The 18187-nt window shown below is 33.3% G+C and overlaps 2 protein-coding genes across 5 annotated transcripts; one reads left to right on the forward strand and one right to left on the reverse strand.

Moving 5' to 3' along the window:
• Positions 1–2949: 2949 nt before the first annotated feature.
• Positions 2950–13926, forward strand: STY17 (ACT-like protein tyrosine kinase family protein). Of its 4 annotated transcripts, none has more exons than XM_068612544.1 (16): positions 2950–3390; positions 3761–3875; positions 4151–4251; positions 4414–4533; positions 4811–4865; positions 7100–7210; positions 9220–9270; positions 9661–9836; positions 9922–10029; positions 10821–10894; positions 11289–11464; positions 12133–12228; positions 12885–12965; positions 13076–13129; positions 13219–13353; positions 13430–13926. In XM_068612544.1, the coding sequence occupies exons 1-16, from the start codon at positions 3191–3193 to the stop codon at positions 13493–13495; spliced, it is 1719 nt and encodes a 572-aa protein (XP_068468645.1). In that variant the 5' UTR covers positions 2950–3190; the 3' UTR covers positions 13496–13926. The 4 variants fall into 4 exon arrangements, 3 of the variants coding, with proteins under 3 accessions (XP_068468645.1, XP_090154523.1, XP_090154524.1); XM_090298397.1 differs by having other exon boundaries at positions 2960–3390; positions 3697–3875; XR_016518541.1 differs by lacking the exon at positions 11289–11464.
• A 1079-nt stretch (positions 13927–15005) lies between these two features.
• Positions 15006–17493, reverse strand: LOC137811007 (thiosulfate sulfurtransferase 16, chloroplastic). The gene is made up of 7 exons (XM_068612547.1): positions 16852–17493; positions 16676–16756; positions 16305–16412; positions 16117–16190; positions 15541–15611; positions 15389–15442; positions 15006–15302 (listed from the first exon to the last, which is right to left on the reverse strand). Exons 1-7 carry the CDS (start codon positions 16947–16949, stop codon positions 15228–15230), a joined length of 561 nt encoding a protein of 186 aa, XP_068468648.1. The 5' UTR covers positions 16950–17493; the 3' UTR covers positions 15006–15227.
• Positions 17494–18187: the final 694 nt, after the last annotated feature.

An 18187-nucleotide genomic window follows, 5' to 3' on the forward strand; every position in this document is an offset into this window, starting at 1 on the left:
AGAACTTCTCAAAAGGGGGTCAATCATCTCATTATATAAAGTTGGGTCCCACCAAAACTCGAGAAAGCATCAACAGAAGAAGAAGCTAAACCATAGCACCTAAAGTTCTTCCTGCTAGTCTTCTTAAATGTTTAGAATATGTTGTAAATAAGTTGGGCTCACTTGAGGGTCCAAATAGCAAATATAGGCTAGAATAAGGTATCTTAAGTATAATAGGGGGTGTGGGTAACATTTTAGCTTGTTCCTAGCCCCTTTGAAGACATTTTGACCTAGTTTTCTAGAAGGACAAATCTAGGATGCGGGATTGACTTAGTAAAAAATCCTAAGGTTGCCCATTTTTTCCCTTTTCCCATTCTACCTTGTTCTCCAAGGCTCCTTCACCTATAAATAGAATGCCTACCTGGTGTATTTTACAAGTTGAAATTATAGTAAAAAAATTATGCACAATTTTTTTTTGAGTAGTGAGTGAGTCTCCTCCAAATTGATCTTATCTTGTGGGTCATGATGCTCTCAAGTGGCGGCCTCCTCTCACCTATCTTGGTGGTTCCACCCCATCAAGTGGCGTGATACACCATTACTCTACCATCCATAAGTTCTTCTTTCATCATCTCTTCCATTAATCTATTTCCATTCCATTCTTTCATAAAATGTTCTTATTTTTGCTTTTTTGAATTACATTCGGTCTTTTCTTTTGTTCTTATTTTGCTTGTTCAATTCTGCACCATAATTGTCATCATATTCACCATATAATTGTGTTTTCCTTTTGTCTTTGTGAAATGAACCTTCACATCTACTTAACCATTTGTCCAGTGAGAATTTTCCTTAGGTTTTCACTCTTAATTGTTTAACAATCTCAATATAATTCTAAAAGTGTCACCTAAATGAACAATCCTAAAATCAACTCACATCAGTTATCCACTTAAGTGGTCTCTGCCAAGTCAGTAAATAAATGACTCATTAACTATTATTTGAAAATCGTTAACTGTCACGACACTTAATTCTTGCTAAAACACATTTTTCGTAGTTTCCCTATTATGTTTGAGAAGATTATTTTAGAACTGTATAGTGTAAAGGTTATGAAATATTATCTTTTATTTAATATTTTTTTCTTCTAGTGATTTGGTAATTAAGATATTGTCGTTTTGGTACTCAAGAGAGTAAAAGTAGCTAGATAGCTAAATACTATATAACCCACTGCCAATGTTTATGTTCTATTCCTGTTGTCTTTAGCCATAATATTTTCTACTAGTAGTTTTGTTAATGTCCTAAAATTTTGCTAGTAGCTTTGTTAATGTCCTCTCACTTATCTTGGTGGTTCCACCCCATCAAGTGGCGTGATACACCATTACTCTACCATCCATAAGTTCTTCTTTCATCATCTCTTCCATTAATCCATTTCCATTCCATTCTTTCATAAACATGTTCTTATTTTTGCTTTCTTGAATTACATGTCTTATTTTTTGAAATTTCACATGTTAAGCTCAATTCTTGTGGCCTGCAAATATTTTCAGGTCAAACTATCGCACCATAAACTTCATTTACCTTATCAAAATAACAGCTAACAAAAAAACTTCAAAAGTATTCTTAAAATTAATAAACAAAATACAACTTAATAAGCATAACGGCAGGTCTAGGCACCACGAGGTGCATATCACTTTTTTTATCTTTCTTCAGAACAAGGGACATGACCATCTGCATAAATGTCAATAATAGAATTCTTGTTAAAATTAAGATAAATTCAGACAATATCATAAAGACATATATTCATTTATCATCTATATACAAAGTGTGATAATTCATGTAAATTGAAATAACAATAAATAGAAATGGACTGAGGTTTAATCACATGGTTTCAAAATTCAGATATTATATCTATATTTCATAATTTTACCATATAGTAAGAAAATATAGTTATAATAGTAAAAAAACAATTCTTTAGAAGTGGTTTTTCCTTCTCAAATAGTAAAATACTCATTTCAAAGCTTCGGAAAGCTATTCTTAGATAGGTGAATTAAGCTTTAGAGTATAGTTTATTCTTCAAGAATAATTTTGTTAGACATGATTTTGGTACTATGCTAATATAATTTAGGAGTTAAGATGAATATAAAATTATAACAAAGGTTAGTTAAAAGTCTAAAAGTAGAAAATGTTTTAGATGTAATAATAATCCTAAAAACATCTAAGAAAGTTGTGGAGGTTGGAAATATAAACAAAATAATATCTTCAATAATTTAAAGTTTTAAATTTTTTTCCATAAATGCTAAACTCTAATATTACTAAACATGTTTATTAATTTTCCTAAAAACAGCACTTTTAATTGTAGTCGTTTTTCAGTTTCATTACCAGTAAAAGACATCCTTTCCAATTTTATTTTTCAGGAATATAGTAACTTTTTTTAAAGCAAATTATCTAGATGAAAAAACAGTTAAATTAAACGAAAAATCCCTCAGAGAAAGGTACATTACATCAGATTCCTAAACTTTTGCTATTAATTTTGTTTGTTTTATATTCTTCCCATTACAGATCGTGCTCTCAAAACGACCCCTAGTCCTAGTAGTAGTGCGATGAAAAAGAAGCTTCTATGGTTTGGTAGGCCCACAATTTTTAATCCGAGAGGATAAGGATTGAGGATTACAAAAAAGCCCATATTCCCGAATAAACCATAGACAGAGTCCCCGTGGGCCCATTTTTTTTGTATTTACTTATTTTTCACTCGTTTTCCAAATTTGATATTATATTATTACAATTATTATTATTTTATTTAGTCCACAATAAAAGAGAGAAAAAAGCATCTTGATTTATTCGGAGATGAGATGCGGAAAAGAAATATTTAATTATCCAATAAGCAAAGTTTCAATTTGCTGTGTGTGCCCACTTTGGGCGGAATGCGGGGCCCACGCTGACGTGGATAGCTGGGAACAAACACTCAGCGCCGAAGCAAAAACACTCATTAGTACCTGGAAAGAGAACCCAACCAAAGAAGCAACAAGATTAAAATAAAAACGAGACTCAAAAAGAGTTTTCCGTCAACTGAATCTCTATCGTCTCTCCCCTTCCCCTTTCCTTCCCTTCCTACCGTTTTCTCATCTCTCGATTTCGCTTCTTCTTCCGTTCTCACGATTCTCTTTCTCTGTTTCTCTCCCTCGCTTCTTCTTCTTCTTACTGTGTGTGGTGCTGATCGCTTGTATTCATGGTGATCGAGCATGACATTGAGAGCTGCGGGAGCAGAGCAGTGCAGTTGTCGCACGCTAGCCACCCTCGACACCAACGCCAGAAACTGGAGGTGTACAATGAGGTGCTGCGGCGGATTCAGGATTCCGATTGCGAGGAGGCGCATGTTCCCGGCTTCGATGATCAGCTTTGGCTTCACTTCAATCGCCTTCCTGCTAGGTCTTTCACGATGTTTCCGAATTATTTAACTAACTCGATAACTAACCCCTATTATCATGTTCTCCTCTATATTTGATTCTCGCTTCTTCCTTTTTTGTAAAAGCGGTGAAAATGATTGATAGGGGAGGTTATGACCAGTGATTTTGTATATTCCTGATTGTTTGTGTTTTTTAACTGATTCCTGCTACTCGAGTGTTTTTCGTGTTATTTTTAATTTTGATGAGATTTGAGAAAAAAAAGATGAACAAGGAAGAAGATATCTGAGTGATTCTTTTTTTTGGCCTTTTTTTACTTTACTTTTGTAAGTGGATTTGCCAGAGTGGTTTTTGTACGAGTCTGCTGGTTGGTCACTCTGATTGCTACTACATAGGTACGCGTTGGATGTAAATGTTGAGAGGGCAGAAGATGTTCTAGCTCATAAGAGATTGCTCAAGTTGGCGGAAGATCCTGCATCTCGACCTGCATTTCAAGTTCGCTTAGTACAGGTAATTAAAACACACATTCATAAAACACCGATGAATGGTAATATAAGGTTATTTTCTTTATTTTGTATTTTCCCTAGTTTTGACTAAGGCTAGATGTTTTCCCATCAAATGAAGAATTCAGTTTTTTAGACGTTGTGGAGGATACATGGAACTGTTTTTTCCTTGACTACGCTGTTAGCTGTTAGCAAGTTTGGAACTATGCAATCATTTACTTTATGCGCTCTACTTCAAGTACAGAGACTTGCTAGTTTATAACAGTTTCATCCTTAATGCAGGTATATCCTTTTGGTGGTGCAAATTATGCTGATTCCATTCATTCAGATCCTTCTGAAATAGAAGATGCACAGAGTTCTCTTAACTATTCTTTAAAGCAGGGGTATGGCATGTGTAATTTTGTTATCAGTTTTATTTCCATCCTTGCAGTTGCTCAATAAGTACAATCCTTTTTTATTATCTAAGCTCTTGTTTTTATGTTTTCATTTGTGCCAATTATTTAATTTTTAATGTCATTTCTTTGTCTCTCTCTTGGGTAAAACAGAATTCATCCACCGCCCACATTTGGTTCATCCTCTAATCTTGAAGCTCTTGCCCTTCAAACAACCAAAAATAACATTGAAGATGGGGGAAGTGCTATGAGTGTAACACCATATTTTCACAGGTAATGGGTATCTCTCTTCAGCTTTAGTTAGTATCGCTAAAATGTGTCTTTTGTTTATAAAGTAGAAACATGTATTTTATGATAAGGTTGATAAATAGACTAGGATAAAATCTCACACTTTGAATATAATATTTTTGAACTGCAAGTCTCTTGGTTTATTATTTTTGTCCAAGTTTTTAGAGAGAGCGATGTTGCAGAATATTTAACTTTTAACAGTTAATAAATATATAATGTTTAAAAGTTTAACTAGTACTAATCTTTTACTTATAAATTTTAGGCCCATGCACGAGATTACCTTTTCAACAGTTGACAAGCCTAAACTCCTTAGTCAGGTGGTTAATTCTCTTTATTTTTAAAAATGTTGTGATGCTTTTGTAAACGGTTCTTTAAAATTACTGTTATTTTATTTCATATAATCCTTGTTATATTTTCTTTTCTACTGTATTATTCAGCTTTTGACATGATAACAAGCAATATCACTCGCTTTTCTCGACCATCAATTGGGTTAGAGCACTTATCGTAATGTAATTCTATGCAGGATACAATTATGACTGTAGTGTCTTTTGTATTTATTATGGGCAAATTATTTGCCAATTGCTGTCAAATTAAAATTATATGTTAGAGAGTTTTCATTGTAAAGTACTACAAGTTGTAATTTTGCCCAAATATTATTTTTTCACATAGATTAGATTGAGAGTTTATGAAGGTACAACTGTCAAAAACTAAGAAAATCATTCACAAACGCATATAATAATATTTTCAGATGTCATCTCTACATTTTCTGTTATTGTAACTTTTTAAACTCTAATAGGGATGCACTCCTGTAAATATATGATTAATTGTGTAATATGAAATGCAAAGAGAGGAGTGTTTTACTTTAACTCTTTTTTGGTGGGAGTGGTGTTAATGATTACTTGGGCCTATTATAACTTCTCTTTTATACTCTGAAAAGGGATAATTTCACTTGTGCTCAAAACTGTATTATCCGGATAACTAGATCTAATAGGTTTTAAGAAGACCTCCAAACACTGAGAGGACTACTTCTTGATTTTGCAAATGTTGTGGCCAACTCATTGATATCCTCACACTAGGATACAAATCTTTGGAGTTCTTAAGCAAGTTTAGTTTTGATACATTATCAATGTAAATAGTTTTTCATTCACATCTATTAAGAATAAAGAAAATAAATATAGGATTAAAATCCCTTGTATAAAATACACACATAGGATTGTTTATTTATAGATGAAAATAATAGTATAATAACGTAATAGATTTAGTGAAAATATCTACTAATTGATCATTCGAATTAACAAACTCATCTTGATTTCTCCATACACAATCTTTTCTCGAATGAAATGACAATCAATCTCAATATGTTTGGTCCTTTCATGAAAGACGAGATTTGAGCTAATATGAAAAGCACCTAATTATCACAAATGAGTGTCAGTTGAGTGACCTCTCCAAATTGCAATTCTTTGAGTAACTATTTAAGCCAAATAAGCTCACAAGTAGTTGAGGCCATAGCTCTATATTCTGCTTCAGCACTAGATCTTGCCACAACATTTTGTTTCTTACTCTTCCAAGAAATCAAATTATCACTAATAGAAACACTATCTGGAAGTGGATCTTCTACCAGACAGAGATTTTGCCCAATCTGAATAAGATACAACTACAGTATGATTATTGTGACCATATAGCAAGCCTTTTCCAGAAGAATCTTTGATGCACTTAAATATACGAATGACTGCATTCCAATATTAACACATGGGAATTAAGGAATTTACTCACCACACTAGCTACAAATGAAATATCAGGACGAGTAACTATAAGATAGTTCAATTTTCCAACTAATATTTTGTACTTCTCAGAATTTGAGAGAGGCTCCCCCTGACTAGGTATGAGTTTGACATTAAGATCCATAAGTGTGTCAACAAATTTTGAATTCATTAATATAGTTTCCTTCTAAAGATCCAATGCATACTTCCTTTGAGAGATAACAATACCACTGTTGGATTGTGCTACTTCAATCCCTAAGAAATATATGAGTTTGCCAAGATCTTTGGTCTGAAAATGGTGACAAATATGTTGTTTTATTTGAGAGATGTCATGATGATCACTACCTGTAAAAACAATGTCATCAACATATACTACTAGATAGATACACCCAACCTTGAGTGACGGTAAAAAACTGAATGATCTCCCTCACTGCGATTCATACCAAATTGCTGAACTACACTACTAAACTTTCCAAACCAAGCCCTAGCAGACTGTTTGAGGCCATATAGAGATTTGCGAAGATGACATACCAATCCAACATAACAAAATAACAAACACTATGGACTAAGTTCGTTACATTCAACAACATCTAATGATGATTTATCACATTATTAAATAACACTTGCATGAGGTGTCAAATTCATTGCATGATTTAACAAGGTTATTGGATGTCAATGTAATATTTTTCACATGAAGAGTGGATTGAAATTAAATTCTTCATTTGTAAGATAGAATGTAACAACTATGTTTTATATTATGGCAGTCTATCACCCTTTACTTTGCATTTCAGTTAACATCAATACTTGGTGAGATGGGATTGAATATTCAAGAAGCTCATGCATTTTCCACCACTGATGGATTTTCTCTAGATGTCTTTGTTGTTGAGGGATGGCCCAATGAGGTAGGATGAAAGTAGTCAAATAATTACCGCATAAAATAACTAGCAAGTATTTTGGGAAATAGAAAGACTTTATGCATGCCTTGATCAACATCTAGCCATGAGTATTTGCAATTTTGATTTTGTAAAAGGATATATAATACCTTTAACTTCTCATCTCTTCATGGTATGCTTACCTTTTCATTTCAATAGATGATGTGTGATTACTTATGTTGTCTCTGTGGCATTTCTGACAAACTTATTTTACAGATATAAATTGATAAATATGATGGTTTATGACAAATTTAGAAGACCGTGGGGTATGTTATTGAATAATGTGTCATTAATTTATTTTTGCTTTATTAACATGCTGCAAACGATATCTTCAGCCAACAAATGTAAAACTTTCCAATTTAAACAATTTTGAAGGATGCAAAATAATTTGAAATCATAGCTAATGAAGAGATTTTTTGTTCCTCTATTAAAAAGAGAAACGTGAGGAGAGGGAGAACGAGGCTGATCACAAAGTGAGGGATGCTGCCACCTGATGTCCATCCCAATAATAGCCAAAGCATGATTGTTGTTGTTGGTGTTGGAGCCAAATTTTTGGGCACCTGTTAAGTAGAACAGGGAAGGAGGATTTCATTACATCATTGCCCGATAAAAGTGGAGCATGGTTCAATTAAAAGTAAAAATTAAGAGGAGTACAAACTTTGTTCTACAAGAAAGGCCAAAGACTAGGATTGATATATAGTCCAACAACATATTGTGCTCCCTTTGTGGTCTTTAGCGTGTTTTTAGTAATAGGGAATGCATCATTAGACTTTGCCACTGACTGCTTTGGATATCCTCTTCTGGCTTATTGAAACTCCACTCCATTAAAATATAGTTGTTTCCCATAGTTCAAATAAGACAGGCATCTATAAGTCTCAGTAGTCTTTATCATCAGGCTTACAAACAAGAAGACTCAAGTAAGGCATAGAAGGAGTCCAACACACCTCTTGCTCTTTTTGGATCACTATCCACCCAAACTCTATAGGTCCTTATTGCGATGCAGGGTTGTAGCTGCATTGATGAATTATCATCAACTTGTTATGTTGATTGACACAATCTCATCTCGCCTTCTTTCGTTGGTACGCTGACTTACTGACTTGGATCCATCCTACTGATGTTCTGCCATCATATTCTGTTTTGAGGAAGATATATACCTGGATGATGAGCTAATCCATGAATGCCACTATAATGCATACACTGTTCCTGGAGAATTTGAAACAATGGTGATTGAATAGTTTGTAACATTCCCAGGCTCATATCCTCTGAACCTGGGTGAAGGTTTTATATAGTCTATTCTAGTATCTGCGAGAGATATTAGAAAAAAGTATTGTGTTCTAGAGTACTAGACATTAGTCTAATCTACAAATGTGTTGAGTGGGCTGTTTGGCATAAGAAATCACTAGGGCAACTCTGTACTTGATGTTAGTGCTTCAGAAAGAGCAATGCAGGATAAGATCAAAGAGGATATACCCATCATGGGTTCAAGTCTGATGGGTCTTCATGCTGCCTTTAATAGGATGATAACAGGAGCGTACATAGAGAAGTACCATGTGTGGCCAAAATGTGTGTTTTCAGATGTCAGAAAGCCTTACCATCTCAGAGAGGCATGGTGACAAGAGGGATATAGCAATAATGGAATTGCTATATCAATAAAATTTTAGAGGAAGGTTTGGGGACTCTTTTTGTGTACATCCAAATTGACAAATAACATTTTGTTGAGTTACCTTTTTATTTGCAAGCTTTTATCTTTTCCACTTCTTTTGTTTACTAATGTAATGGCTCCTTGCAAGAGTGTTGAGCTGTCGTAATTTATCAGGATTTTGAATCTTTTGCTATTCAATACATTGTTTGTTTTACTTGCAGTTTTTACATGTTCATGATTGCTCTATTTTTATCTAATATTTAATTTTATTTCCGTTTTCAGTTGTGTTTTTGATATCCAAACTTATTGTATCTATTGTATATTTTTTGGCCATTAGGAAACTGAGGAGCTGAAAGGTGTGTTAGAAAAGGAAATTTACAAGGTTAAGGTATATTCTCCTTTTTAATTATTTTTGCTGGAGATGTAATATGACAACCATTCACAAGTTTACACTTAACACCTTAACTTTTGGGATTGAGAACTCATGAAAATTTCAAAATAACAAGTATTTTTGGAAATATCTTAATTATTTAATAGGTGCTATGAACTTTGATAAAATTACACATATTCAAGATTAATCAGGTAAGATGAGATTATTGTAGTTTGGTTATGTTAGAAAGGATTGATATTAATTTGAAGTTTGAACTACATTTGAGTAATGACAATGTCTGTTAAAATAAAGTTTTCTTTGCATCCATGCACTTCATGCAGACTACTGAATTTCATTCCTCCTTTTGTTAAGCACTTAATGATATAAACTTTCTTATTTGCTTTGCAGGAGCAAAATATGTCCAATCAGGGCATACATTATGCTGCCAATGAACATTACCAGACAAGGATAGAACCATCCCCTCATTGCATTCAAATACCAACTGATGGAGCGGATGTCTGGGAACTTGATACCAACCAGCTGAAATATGAAAACAAAGTTGGCTCTGGGTCATTTGGTGACTTGTAAGTTATTTTTGCTTGATTATATTGGAACTCTACTGATCTTTGTAGCTGAGGTCTCTCTCTGCATTTCTTTGAAATTCCTTAGGTACAGAGGTACATATTGCAGTCAAGATGTTGCTATCAAAGTTCTCAAGCCTGAGCGCATAAGTACAGATATGCTGAAGGAGTTTGCACAAGAAGTTTATATCATGAGGTTTGTTTACATGATTGAATGTAATCGGGGAGCTTATATTTACCATTACCGAGATATTTATTTCTCATGCTTTCCTGCCTTGTGTTTGTAGCTTCCACTTTCTTGTTTATAATTATTCATTTTGTATTATATTAGATGATAATCTGGCTTGCACAACCTATAACTACAACGGAGGAATGGAAGTGATGGAGGACTTGATGTTCTTTGATATATTGTGCTATTAGTTACTTATTTTCTATTGAGGATTATGCCTTTCTTACCATTCCCGTAAAATATGAACTAGTCCGACATTATACTTCTGGCTAGATCTTTTCTGACTTATTTTTATTTCAGTTTGAAAACCAACAACCTATACTGCTGCTTGATTAAAGTGAATCATGCTGTAATTTATTTATTTTGTTTCTAAAAGTGCTGACAATTCTGTTATATGATTTCAATTCCATGAAATCGGCATCATAGATAGACTGTTAAAATGCCTGTATCAAAGGTTCATGAACATTGTCTGAATTACAATTATGGCATTAACTTCCATATTTGTCTGACTTATTTTATAGACCATTCTGAAAAGGAATATATTAACTAAAAATAATATCTCAATTTCAGATATTCACTGCATCAAATTCTTCTGAAAATATCTAATATTATTTCAATCCTGACAACTTCACTAGTTCATGAAACTTTTTATTTATCCTAGTTTGTGAGTATTAGTGGTTGGTGTGGTGATATGGTATCCTTGTAGTCCCTAGCAATCATTTTTCCTTTACCAACTACCATTTATCTTGGGGTTGCAGGAAGATTCGACACAAGAATGTTGTTCAGTTCATCGGCGCATGTACCAGGCCCCCAAATCTTTGTATTGTTACTGGTAAATAGGAAAGAATCCTGAGACTTTATGATGTCACACAATTATGTTTCAAGGAATTTGTTTGTTTAGAGGGTGTGCTTTGGTTTAATGATAACGCTACTGTTTTGTGGATCAACGAATTTAGTTATTGAAACAACCTCTCTGCCATAAGTAGAGGCTGCATACATTTTGACCCTCCTCACACCCGTTAATGTTGGAAGCCGTGTGATGCCTTCCTTTTATATTCTTATTCCTGCTTTATATTTTTAATTTATACTAGTTTTAGAATTGGTATAATATCTGTGCTTACCTATATTTGTTTTATCAAGTAATTCTAAGATGATTTGGGTGCCTTAATGAGTCCCCTGGTAATGCAATGTTAATGCTTATGTGCTCATGTTTATGACTTTATCAGAGTTTATGTCTAGGGGAAGCTTATATGACTTTCTGCACAAACAAAGAGGTGTATTTAAGCTTCCATCTTTGCTAAAAGTAGCAATTGATGTTTCCAAGGGAATGAACTATTTGCACCAAAATAATATAATTCACAGGGACCTCAAGACTGCCAATCTTCTGATGGATGAAAATGAAGTAAGAGGATTCCATGAATATTGAATGCACACATTGATACTGTCTGTTGCATTTTCTGTGTTATTAGGTCCATGTTTCTATGTTCTGTGTATAATATTTTGGTTTTGTAATATAATTTTGCTACTTTTATGTTCTCTATTCTCAAATATCGTCATACTTATAATCTTTTATGTTTTCGACAAAACTAAAGGAGATTTGTTTCCCTATTGGAGGTATTATAAGTTGAATTTGGGATTTAACTCCTTTAAAGAAAGGGAGTACATTTTACTGAATAAAGAACAACTGTAGTCATTGATTACAAAATCAATGGTTGAAATTGTTATAAAATACATGCACATATCTCAATCATTGTTTTCCAAATCAACAGATCTAACTGCACTTTAACCCATCACTGAGGAGCCAAATGCTTAAATCTAAAAGGCTACTAGCCTTGTGCGTATCTTTCACATTTCTTATTCATACTAGTATTTGGTCCTATATTTATCATTGAATGAAAATTGTTTGTCATCTTGAATCACAATAATCACTATAGTTTATTATTTGTACAAATAAGTTTAAGATGGGTAACTGTGTGATGCTGGGCTCTTGTTAGAATACAGTAAAATATGAGGTACGAACACGGACCTGAGATGAAAACATCACTAAAATAGGTTGTTGTTCTTCAACAGGTGGTAAAGGTTGCTGATTTTGGGGTTGCTAGAGTGCAAACTCAGTCTGGTGTGATGACAGCTGAAACTGGAACATACCGTTGGATGGCTCCCGAGGTATGGATTTTCTTGGATTTCATGGTACTTCCTGATTGATGTTTTTGGTGACATCATTGATCATGGTGAAATACCAATTCAGGATCAGTATTTGTTTATGGTAGGCACTTATGTTCTGCCTGGTTGAAAATTGAGAAATATGGTGGTGGACAGGGAAAACATTTTTTTTTAATAATTTTGGGTTGTGTGGTGAGGGCAAGGTGAGCATGAGTGTAAGAAAAGCATCCCAGGTGGAATTCAGTTCTGGGCAAAGTCGACCCACTAGAGTGTTTGTGATGGAGAATTTTAAACTATTAAAAATATACTCGTTGGGATTATCTTATATTTGTTATATTGATATGGAATTTTTGTTGTTGATGTGAATATTTTGTCATATAGATATTGAATTTATTGTGTTTGAGTATTGAACTTATACTTACGATTTTATTTCAATTTTATCTTTTATTCTTTCTTGGCTATTTCCTTACAAAGTATGCAGTGGTTTGATTCTTATTCCTCAGTTCCATTCTTATTTACATCTTTATATAACGTGCCTTAATACTTGGACTATAAGGCATTTACAATTTAGGGCATGTGCTTTGGTTTGCTATTTTTTAAGAATTCAGCTGTTAGTGGTACCTTAGATCCCTTTCCATCGATTTGACTTTTATTTGAAGGTCATTGAACACAAACCATATGATCAGAAGGCAGATGTTTTCAGTTTTGGAATAGCTCTCTGGGAGCTTTTAACTGGAGAAGTGAGTACTTTCATGCCAGACAGTGGGTTTTCTGCTTTGTGATTTGTTCTCTTTTTGTCTCAAATGATGATCAGTCTTATACTTATTGATATGCTATTTTTGTTAACCAGCTACCATACTCTTGCTTGACCCCATTACAAGCAGCAGTCGGCGTGGTGCAGAAGGTTTTTATTCTTTTTCTTTTGCAAATAATTTCATCGTAAACAATTTCTTGTGTATGCATAATGATTCTATGTGCTTAAATTACTATTAGGGCCTAAGGCCTACAATTCCAAAAACCACACACCCAAAACTTTCTGAACTGCTTCAGCGGTGCTGGCAACAAGATCCGACTCTCAGACCAGATTTCTCTGAAACAATAGAAATTCTTCAGCTCATAGCAAAAGAGGTAAAATTAATTATTAAATTTGAAAACCAATGCAGAGTTGGACCAGCTGAGTAATTCAGTTTTATTTTTCTACCAGGTCAATGATCACAAGGATAAATCACCCCATGGCTTTCTCTCAGCTCTTAGACGGGTCCATCATTGATACTGATCTTGATATTAGATTATTACACGACAGTATAGCCTTTTTGTCCTGTATAGTAGTCAGACTCTGACCAAATATCTATTGAGTTGGTTGTTTCTACTCTTGAAAAGATTCGGTTCTATTATGCTTGCCTTAAATTTCTTTTAGAATCTTCGTCTTTCTCCCAGTTGTCTATTCCAACTTGTTCGCCTGTGGATAGGATGGATACAAGATTAGTGAAGGTCGAAAATTCAAGGTATCATTTACAATTAATTTTTTGCTAATTGTATTCCATGTGTTTTGACTGGGAGTTTTTTCGATGCACTCCCTTGTATCCAAACCCTTTAAGTGGACTTGTATAGGCGTTGTATGTTGATACTTGAGATTTACCAAGTTTAACTGTAATAAAATCGGCATATTATGTTATGCAATTTTATTCAAAGGGTATTAAACACTGGTTGTCATAATTTGTTTAATGACAATATATATATGTATATATATATATATATATATTTGTATATTTGTATTAAAATTGTTCTTTTAATGGCAGTTTAGAAACTGGACATTAGCAATCAATAATTAAAAGAAAATATCGTTGTTCTTTTAAAGGTGGTTATAATAAAAGTAAATAAAGTTATTATATATAACAGTTTGTGATTCGATGATAGTAACAGACTATTTACTCAACTATTCTCTCTTCGTCCTAACAAGTCGTGAATTATTTTTCTTCAAACACGTTTCCTTTGCAAATAACACACAAGCTTATATTGATGCAAGTCTTCTGCTAGCGCTGATGCTACCAAATACGCTAAGCACTAAATTCCAATAAATATTTTTCTTTAAAAATAAATGGGACCATAAGGAAATAGAACTATGTACAAATTTTGACATGTATTGTTTTTCTCACGTTACTTTTTTCTCAATGAATTATCAAATTTGTTTAACTAAATATTTATCAAGAATTAATCAATAATTTTTCAATTGGAATTGTTGTGTGGATAAAAAAAGAAATAAGAAAAAGAAAAGAGGGAAAGGAATAAAAATGAATGCAGTAAAAAAGGTATTATACGAATTGACAAAAATAATAAATATGTAATAGTATAAAACAATTCCCCAGTTTAAATTGTATTTTAAAAAATTATCTTGATACAGGGCTGGTCCGAAAAGACAAAAATGTTCTGGCATCCAGAGAACACCACCATCTGCAAATGTATCATCACCATTCTCAAATCAGTAATCCACTAACCAATGTTTACCATGTGCACATGGAATGATCTTAAGCAAATTTGCCATGAGCTTCTAACTTATGAAATTATAATAACTATCGAGTGCTGAAACTGAGAGCCGAGTCCTATTATATTGGATGAACCCAAAGTTTACCCAATACTTTTTTCTTACCCAATTTTGGAAAGAAAAATGAAACTTGTTACCAAGTTGTATCAAGTTTTGGCCTCACATTTTTTCATTAATAAATATATCATGGTTCGAATTGGAAGTAGAGGAAGACGAACACCACGTCAAGGCATGAGAGTTTCTTTGCAAAGTTTGATAAACATTAAACTTTTTTATTGTTTATATTGACAAATTCACACAACCCTCCTTTTTCCACATTTACATGAACTTTTCTGGTATCAGATTTCCTTTTGTTTTCATGCTGATTAACACTGTCTTGGTGAGATGTTTCCGCATTTCCATGCATGCGACTCCTCCCAAAACTTATTCTATATACAACTGCAGGTCCAACAGGAACACTTCATCGTTCTGTTGGAAGTCCATTTTGTGTCCAAGCTTCAAAACCACCAGCCATGTCTGTGATTCCTGTGAACCCCTGCATAATCAAGAAATTTTAGTCACGCCGTGTACAATCTTTAGTCACTTCAAAAATTAAGCCGTTGAAGAAAACAAAATGCTCACAGCAGCTAGCAAGTCACTTGCAGCCATGATAGATCTTTTACCAAGCTGGCACCCCTGTGAAACCACAAGTCAACATCTGAATTAAGCAAAAGTGCTTAAAATAACATAGAACTTAATCACTCAACAAGAGCTTTAAGAAGATATGCACTCACAACTATAATTTCATCATCTTTTCTGAAATTTGAGGACACCTCTCTAATGAAGTTGCTGTTCTTCGTCATCCCTGAATACATGAATGATGGAGAATCTATATTGAGATCATGGAATATAATAACACAGCAAGAAGAAATTTTCAGATCATAGAGTAAAGTTTTGGTATCGTAAGATATTAGAAAAAAAAATTACCTAGAACCACGAGTCTCTAGTGATTTGTATAGAAAAAAAAATTGGCTAGGGGTTAAAAAGTTAATAGAAGAATCTAAATTTAAAGAAGAATAAGCTATTGGATCAGGTAGCTATTTTTTCTGAGTTGTATAAAGCTTTTACTCTGTCAGCAAATTAGCAATTATTTAACTTTTTTAAATAATTTTATAAAAATTAACAAATTAAGCAATCACTATTGAAATATAGTGAAAAAAAATCTTTAAATAGATATTAAGCAATCATACTTTTTCTTTTTTGTAATGAAAACAAACTTCGAGATTAGGAATGAACAAAGTAGTTATTACCACTAGCCCAGTATCACTTAGATTATTATTATGAATTAAGTTTGAAAATTGAAATGGAACCTGATCCAACTCTGAACATGAAAGGTATGTTAATTGCGCCAGGAACGTGTCCTTCAACGAACTCTTCCGTGGTCCTGCAACAAAACAGGGGAAAGAAAAGATAAAATTTGGGTTGATTCTACAATATGATTTAAAAAAAGTTCTGCACTTCTTCTGTTACCTGTTGTAATTAATATTCAATCACTTACCTCACATCCAAATATCTATGACCAGCTAGAAGAAGCTCGTATGCTACACGCACAGGCACAGAAGTTGGAACAACAGCCTCCAAAGTCCCCTTCAGTGCAACTTCCCTCCTTCAATTAACCAAAAACCAGGTTCATTTGATTGAAAAGATTAAATAAAATAAGTGAAATGAAATATAATAATACTTAACACTCTATTTAGACTTAGCACCTTAGCTTCCAAATATAAACATGATCCTATTTTGTTTAATATTGTTCTCATCTTTTTCTTCTACTAAGAGTGTGATGAGGTAGAATACAAGTGACTCTACACCTTTTTTCCTTTTTTCACTCATAAAAATAATTTGTTTACACTCACTCATGAACACGCTTACCGGAAGTTTGGAAACTTGGGTTGTGGAACGTTCACGTTTATTCGTCCCCTATGAGGATTCATGGAGTTCAGAACTGAAAACCTGTGACAACACTTTCAAGTTTTAGAAAATGTAATGAAAAAGAAGAGAGAAAGATGATATGATTATTGTATGAAAGAATGGGTAAATTATTTAACCTGGTGCGGCACAGATTGGGTGAAAAACGAGGAGAACAAGAGGGAGGGACACGGAAACAAGCGGCGGAGACATCAAACGTTGCTGTTGTTGTCGTCATTTGTTGATACTATTTTGGAATGGAATGTGGTACCAAATGCAGTGTCTATGGTTGCCGCTTCCAAGCTCATATTTGAAAGGGTGCTCCAAAACCATTGGCCCCACACCTTTGTATTTCTTTATATTAATATATTCATATAATATAATGTTTTAAAACTGATATTTAATTTTTTCTTAAATGTTCATGAGATCATGAAGAACTTTGGTGTGTGAGTGAAATTGGAGATCCAAATCTATTAGAGATATAATAATTTATTATATATAATATATAAATACATGTAAACTTCACTTTATAAATTTGATTTTTATTTAAGTGAAGTTTTCATTTACAATAATAAGTGTGAAAATGAGCCAGAGATCAAGATATATGATATGAAAACAGTATAAATTTTTATTTATGAATAAATAAAATATAACTGTTGAGAATATTAGAAGAGTTAGAGTCACACATAAAGGAGACAATGACTTTGATAATTTCGTCACGACCACGCAAATGGTTTTTTCAAGATTCTTCTTCTTGATTTTTCTTATATTAATCCATCTCCACTGTTACACAAGAAATGATTGATTTATTTATATAGGATATATAACATTTTTGTGAATAAATGGATTATTGGAAAGTGTTGTTGTGAATGTTCACAATGGTCATTTTATATTTGTATGAGCTAATTTGTGAAATAAATTTGATCGTGAGTTAAGTATCTGATAATAGATATTAAAAGATGAATTTTAAACTTAATTAATTTTATAAAACTGGTTTCTAAAATAAAGTTTTCATCTTAGTGTATTATTGATTGTTTTGTTATATAGAAATTTGTGCAGAAAAATGAGAGATGCAGTTATTGTTTTGGATAAAATCTGCGAGATGACACGTAAATGTGTGGTATTTTAGATAAACAAGGAAGTGGAGTTGGCCCACCACCACCACTCTGGATAAGTATCCACCTCACACAGCCCATCGGATTTGGGTGGAGAGATTCTTTCACACGTGGCACCACATCCTCTACCCACCTCATGGACCTTCTTTCTTCGGCCTACATATTTTCACACCTAGATCATTTAATGGGCTTTCACCACCTTGAGATCATTGCTTTCTGCACCCCAGGATTTTAAGCTGCACCCCATGAAGATAGTGAAATGTCTCAACTCTTGCTTCACATTTGTAAAAAAAATCTGACTTTTTTTTCTTTTCTTTCTTACTTTATCTTCCTTCCTTCCTTACTTTAAAAATAGTGTATG

Source organism: Phaseolus vulgaris, chromosome 2 (genome assembly GCF_051622355.1).
Source record: "Phaseolus vulgaris cultivar YP4 chromosome 2, ASM5162235v1, whole genome shotgun sequence".
NCBI lineage: Eukaryota > Viridiplantae > Streptophyta > Magnoliopsida > Fabales > Fabaceae > Phaseolus > Phaseolus vulgaris.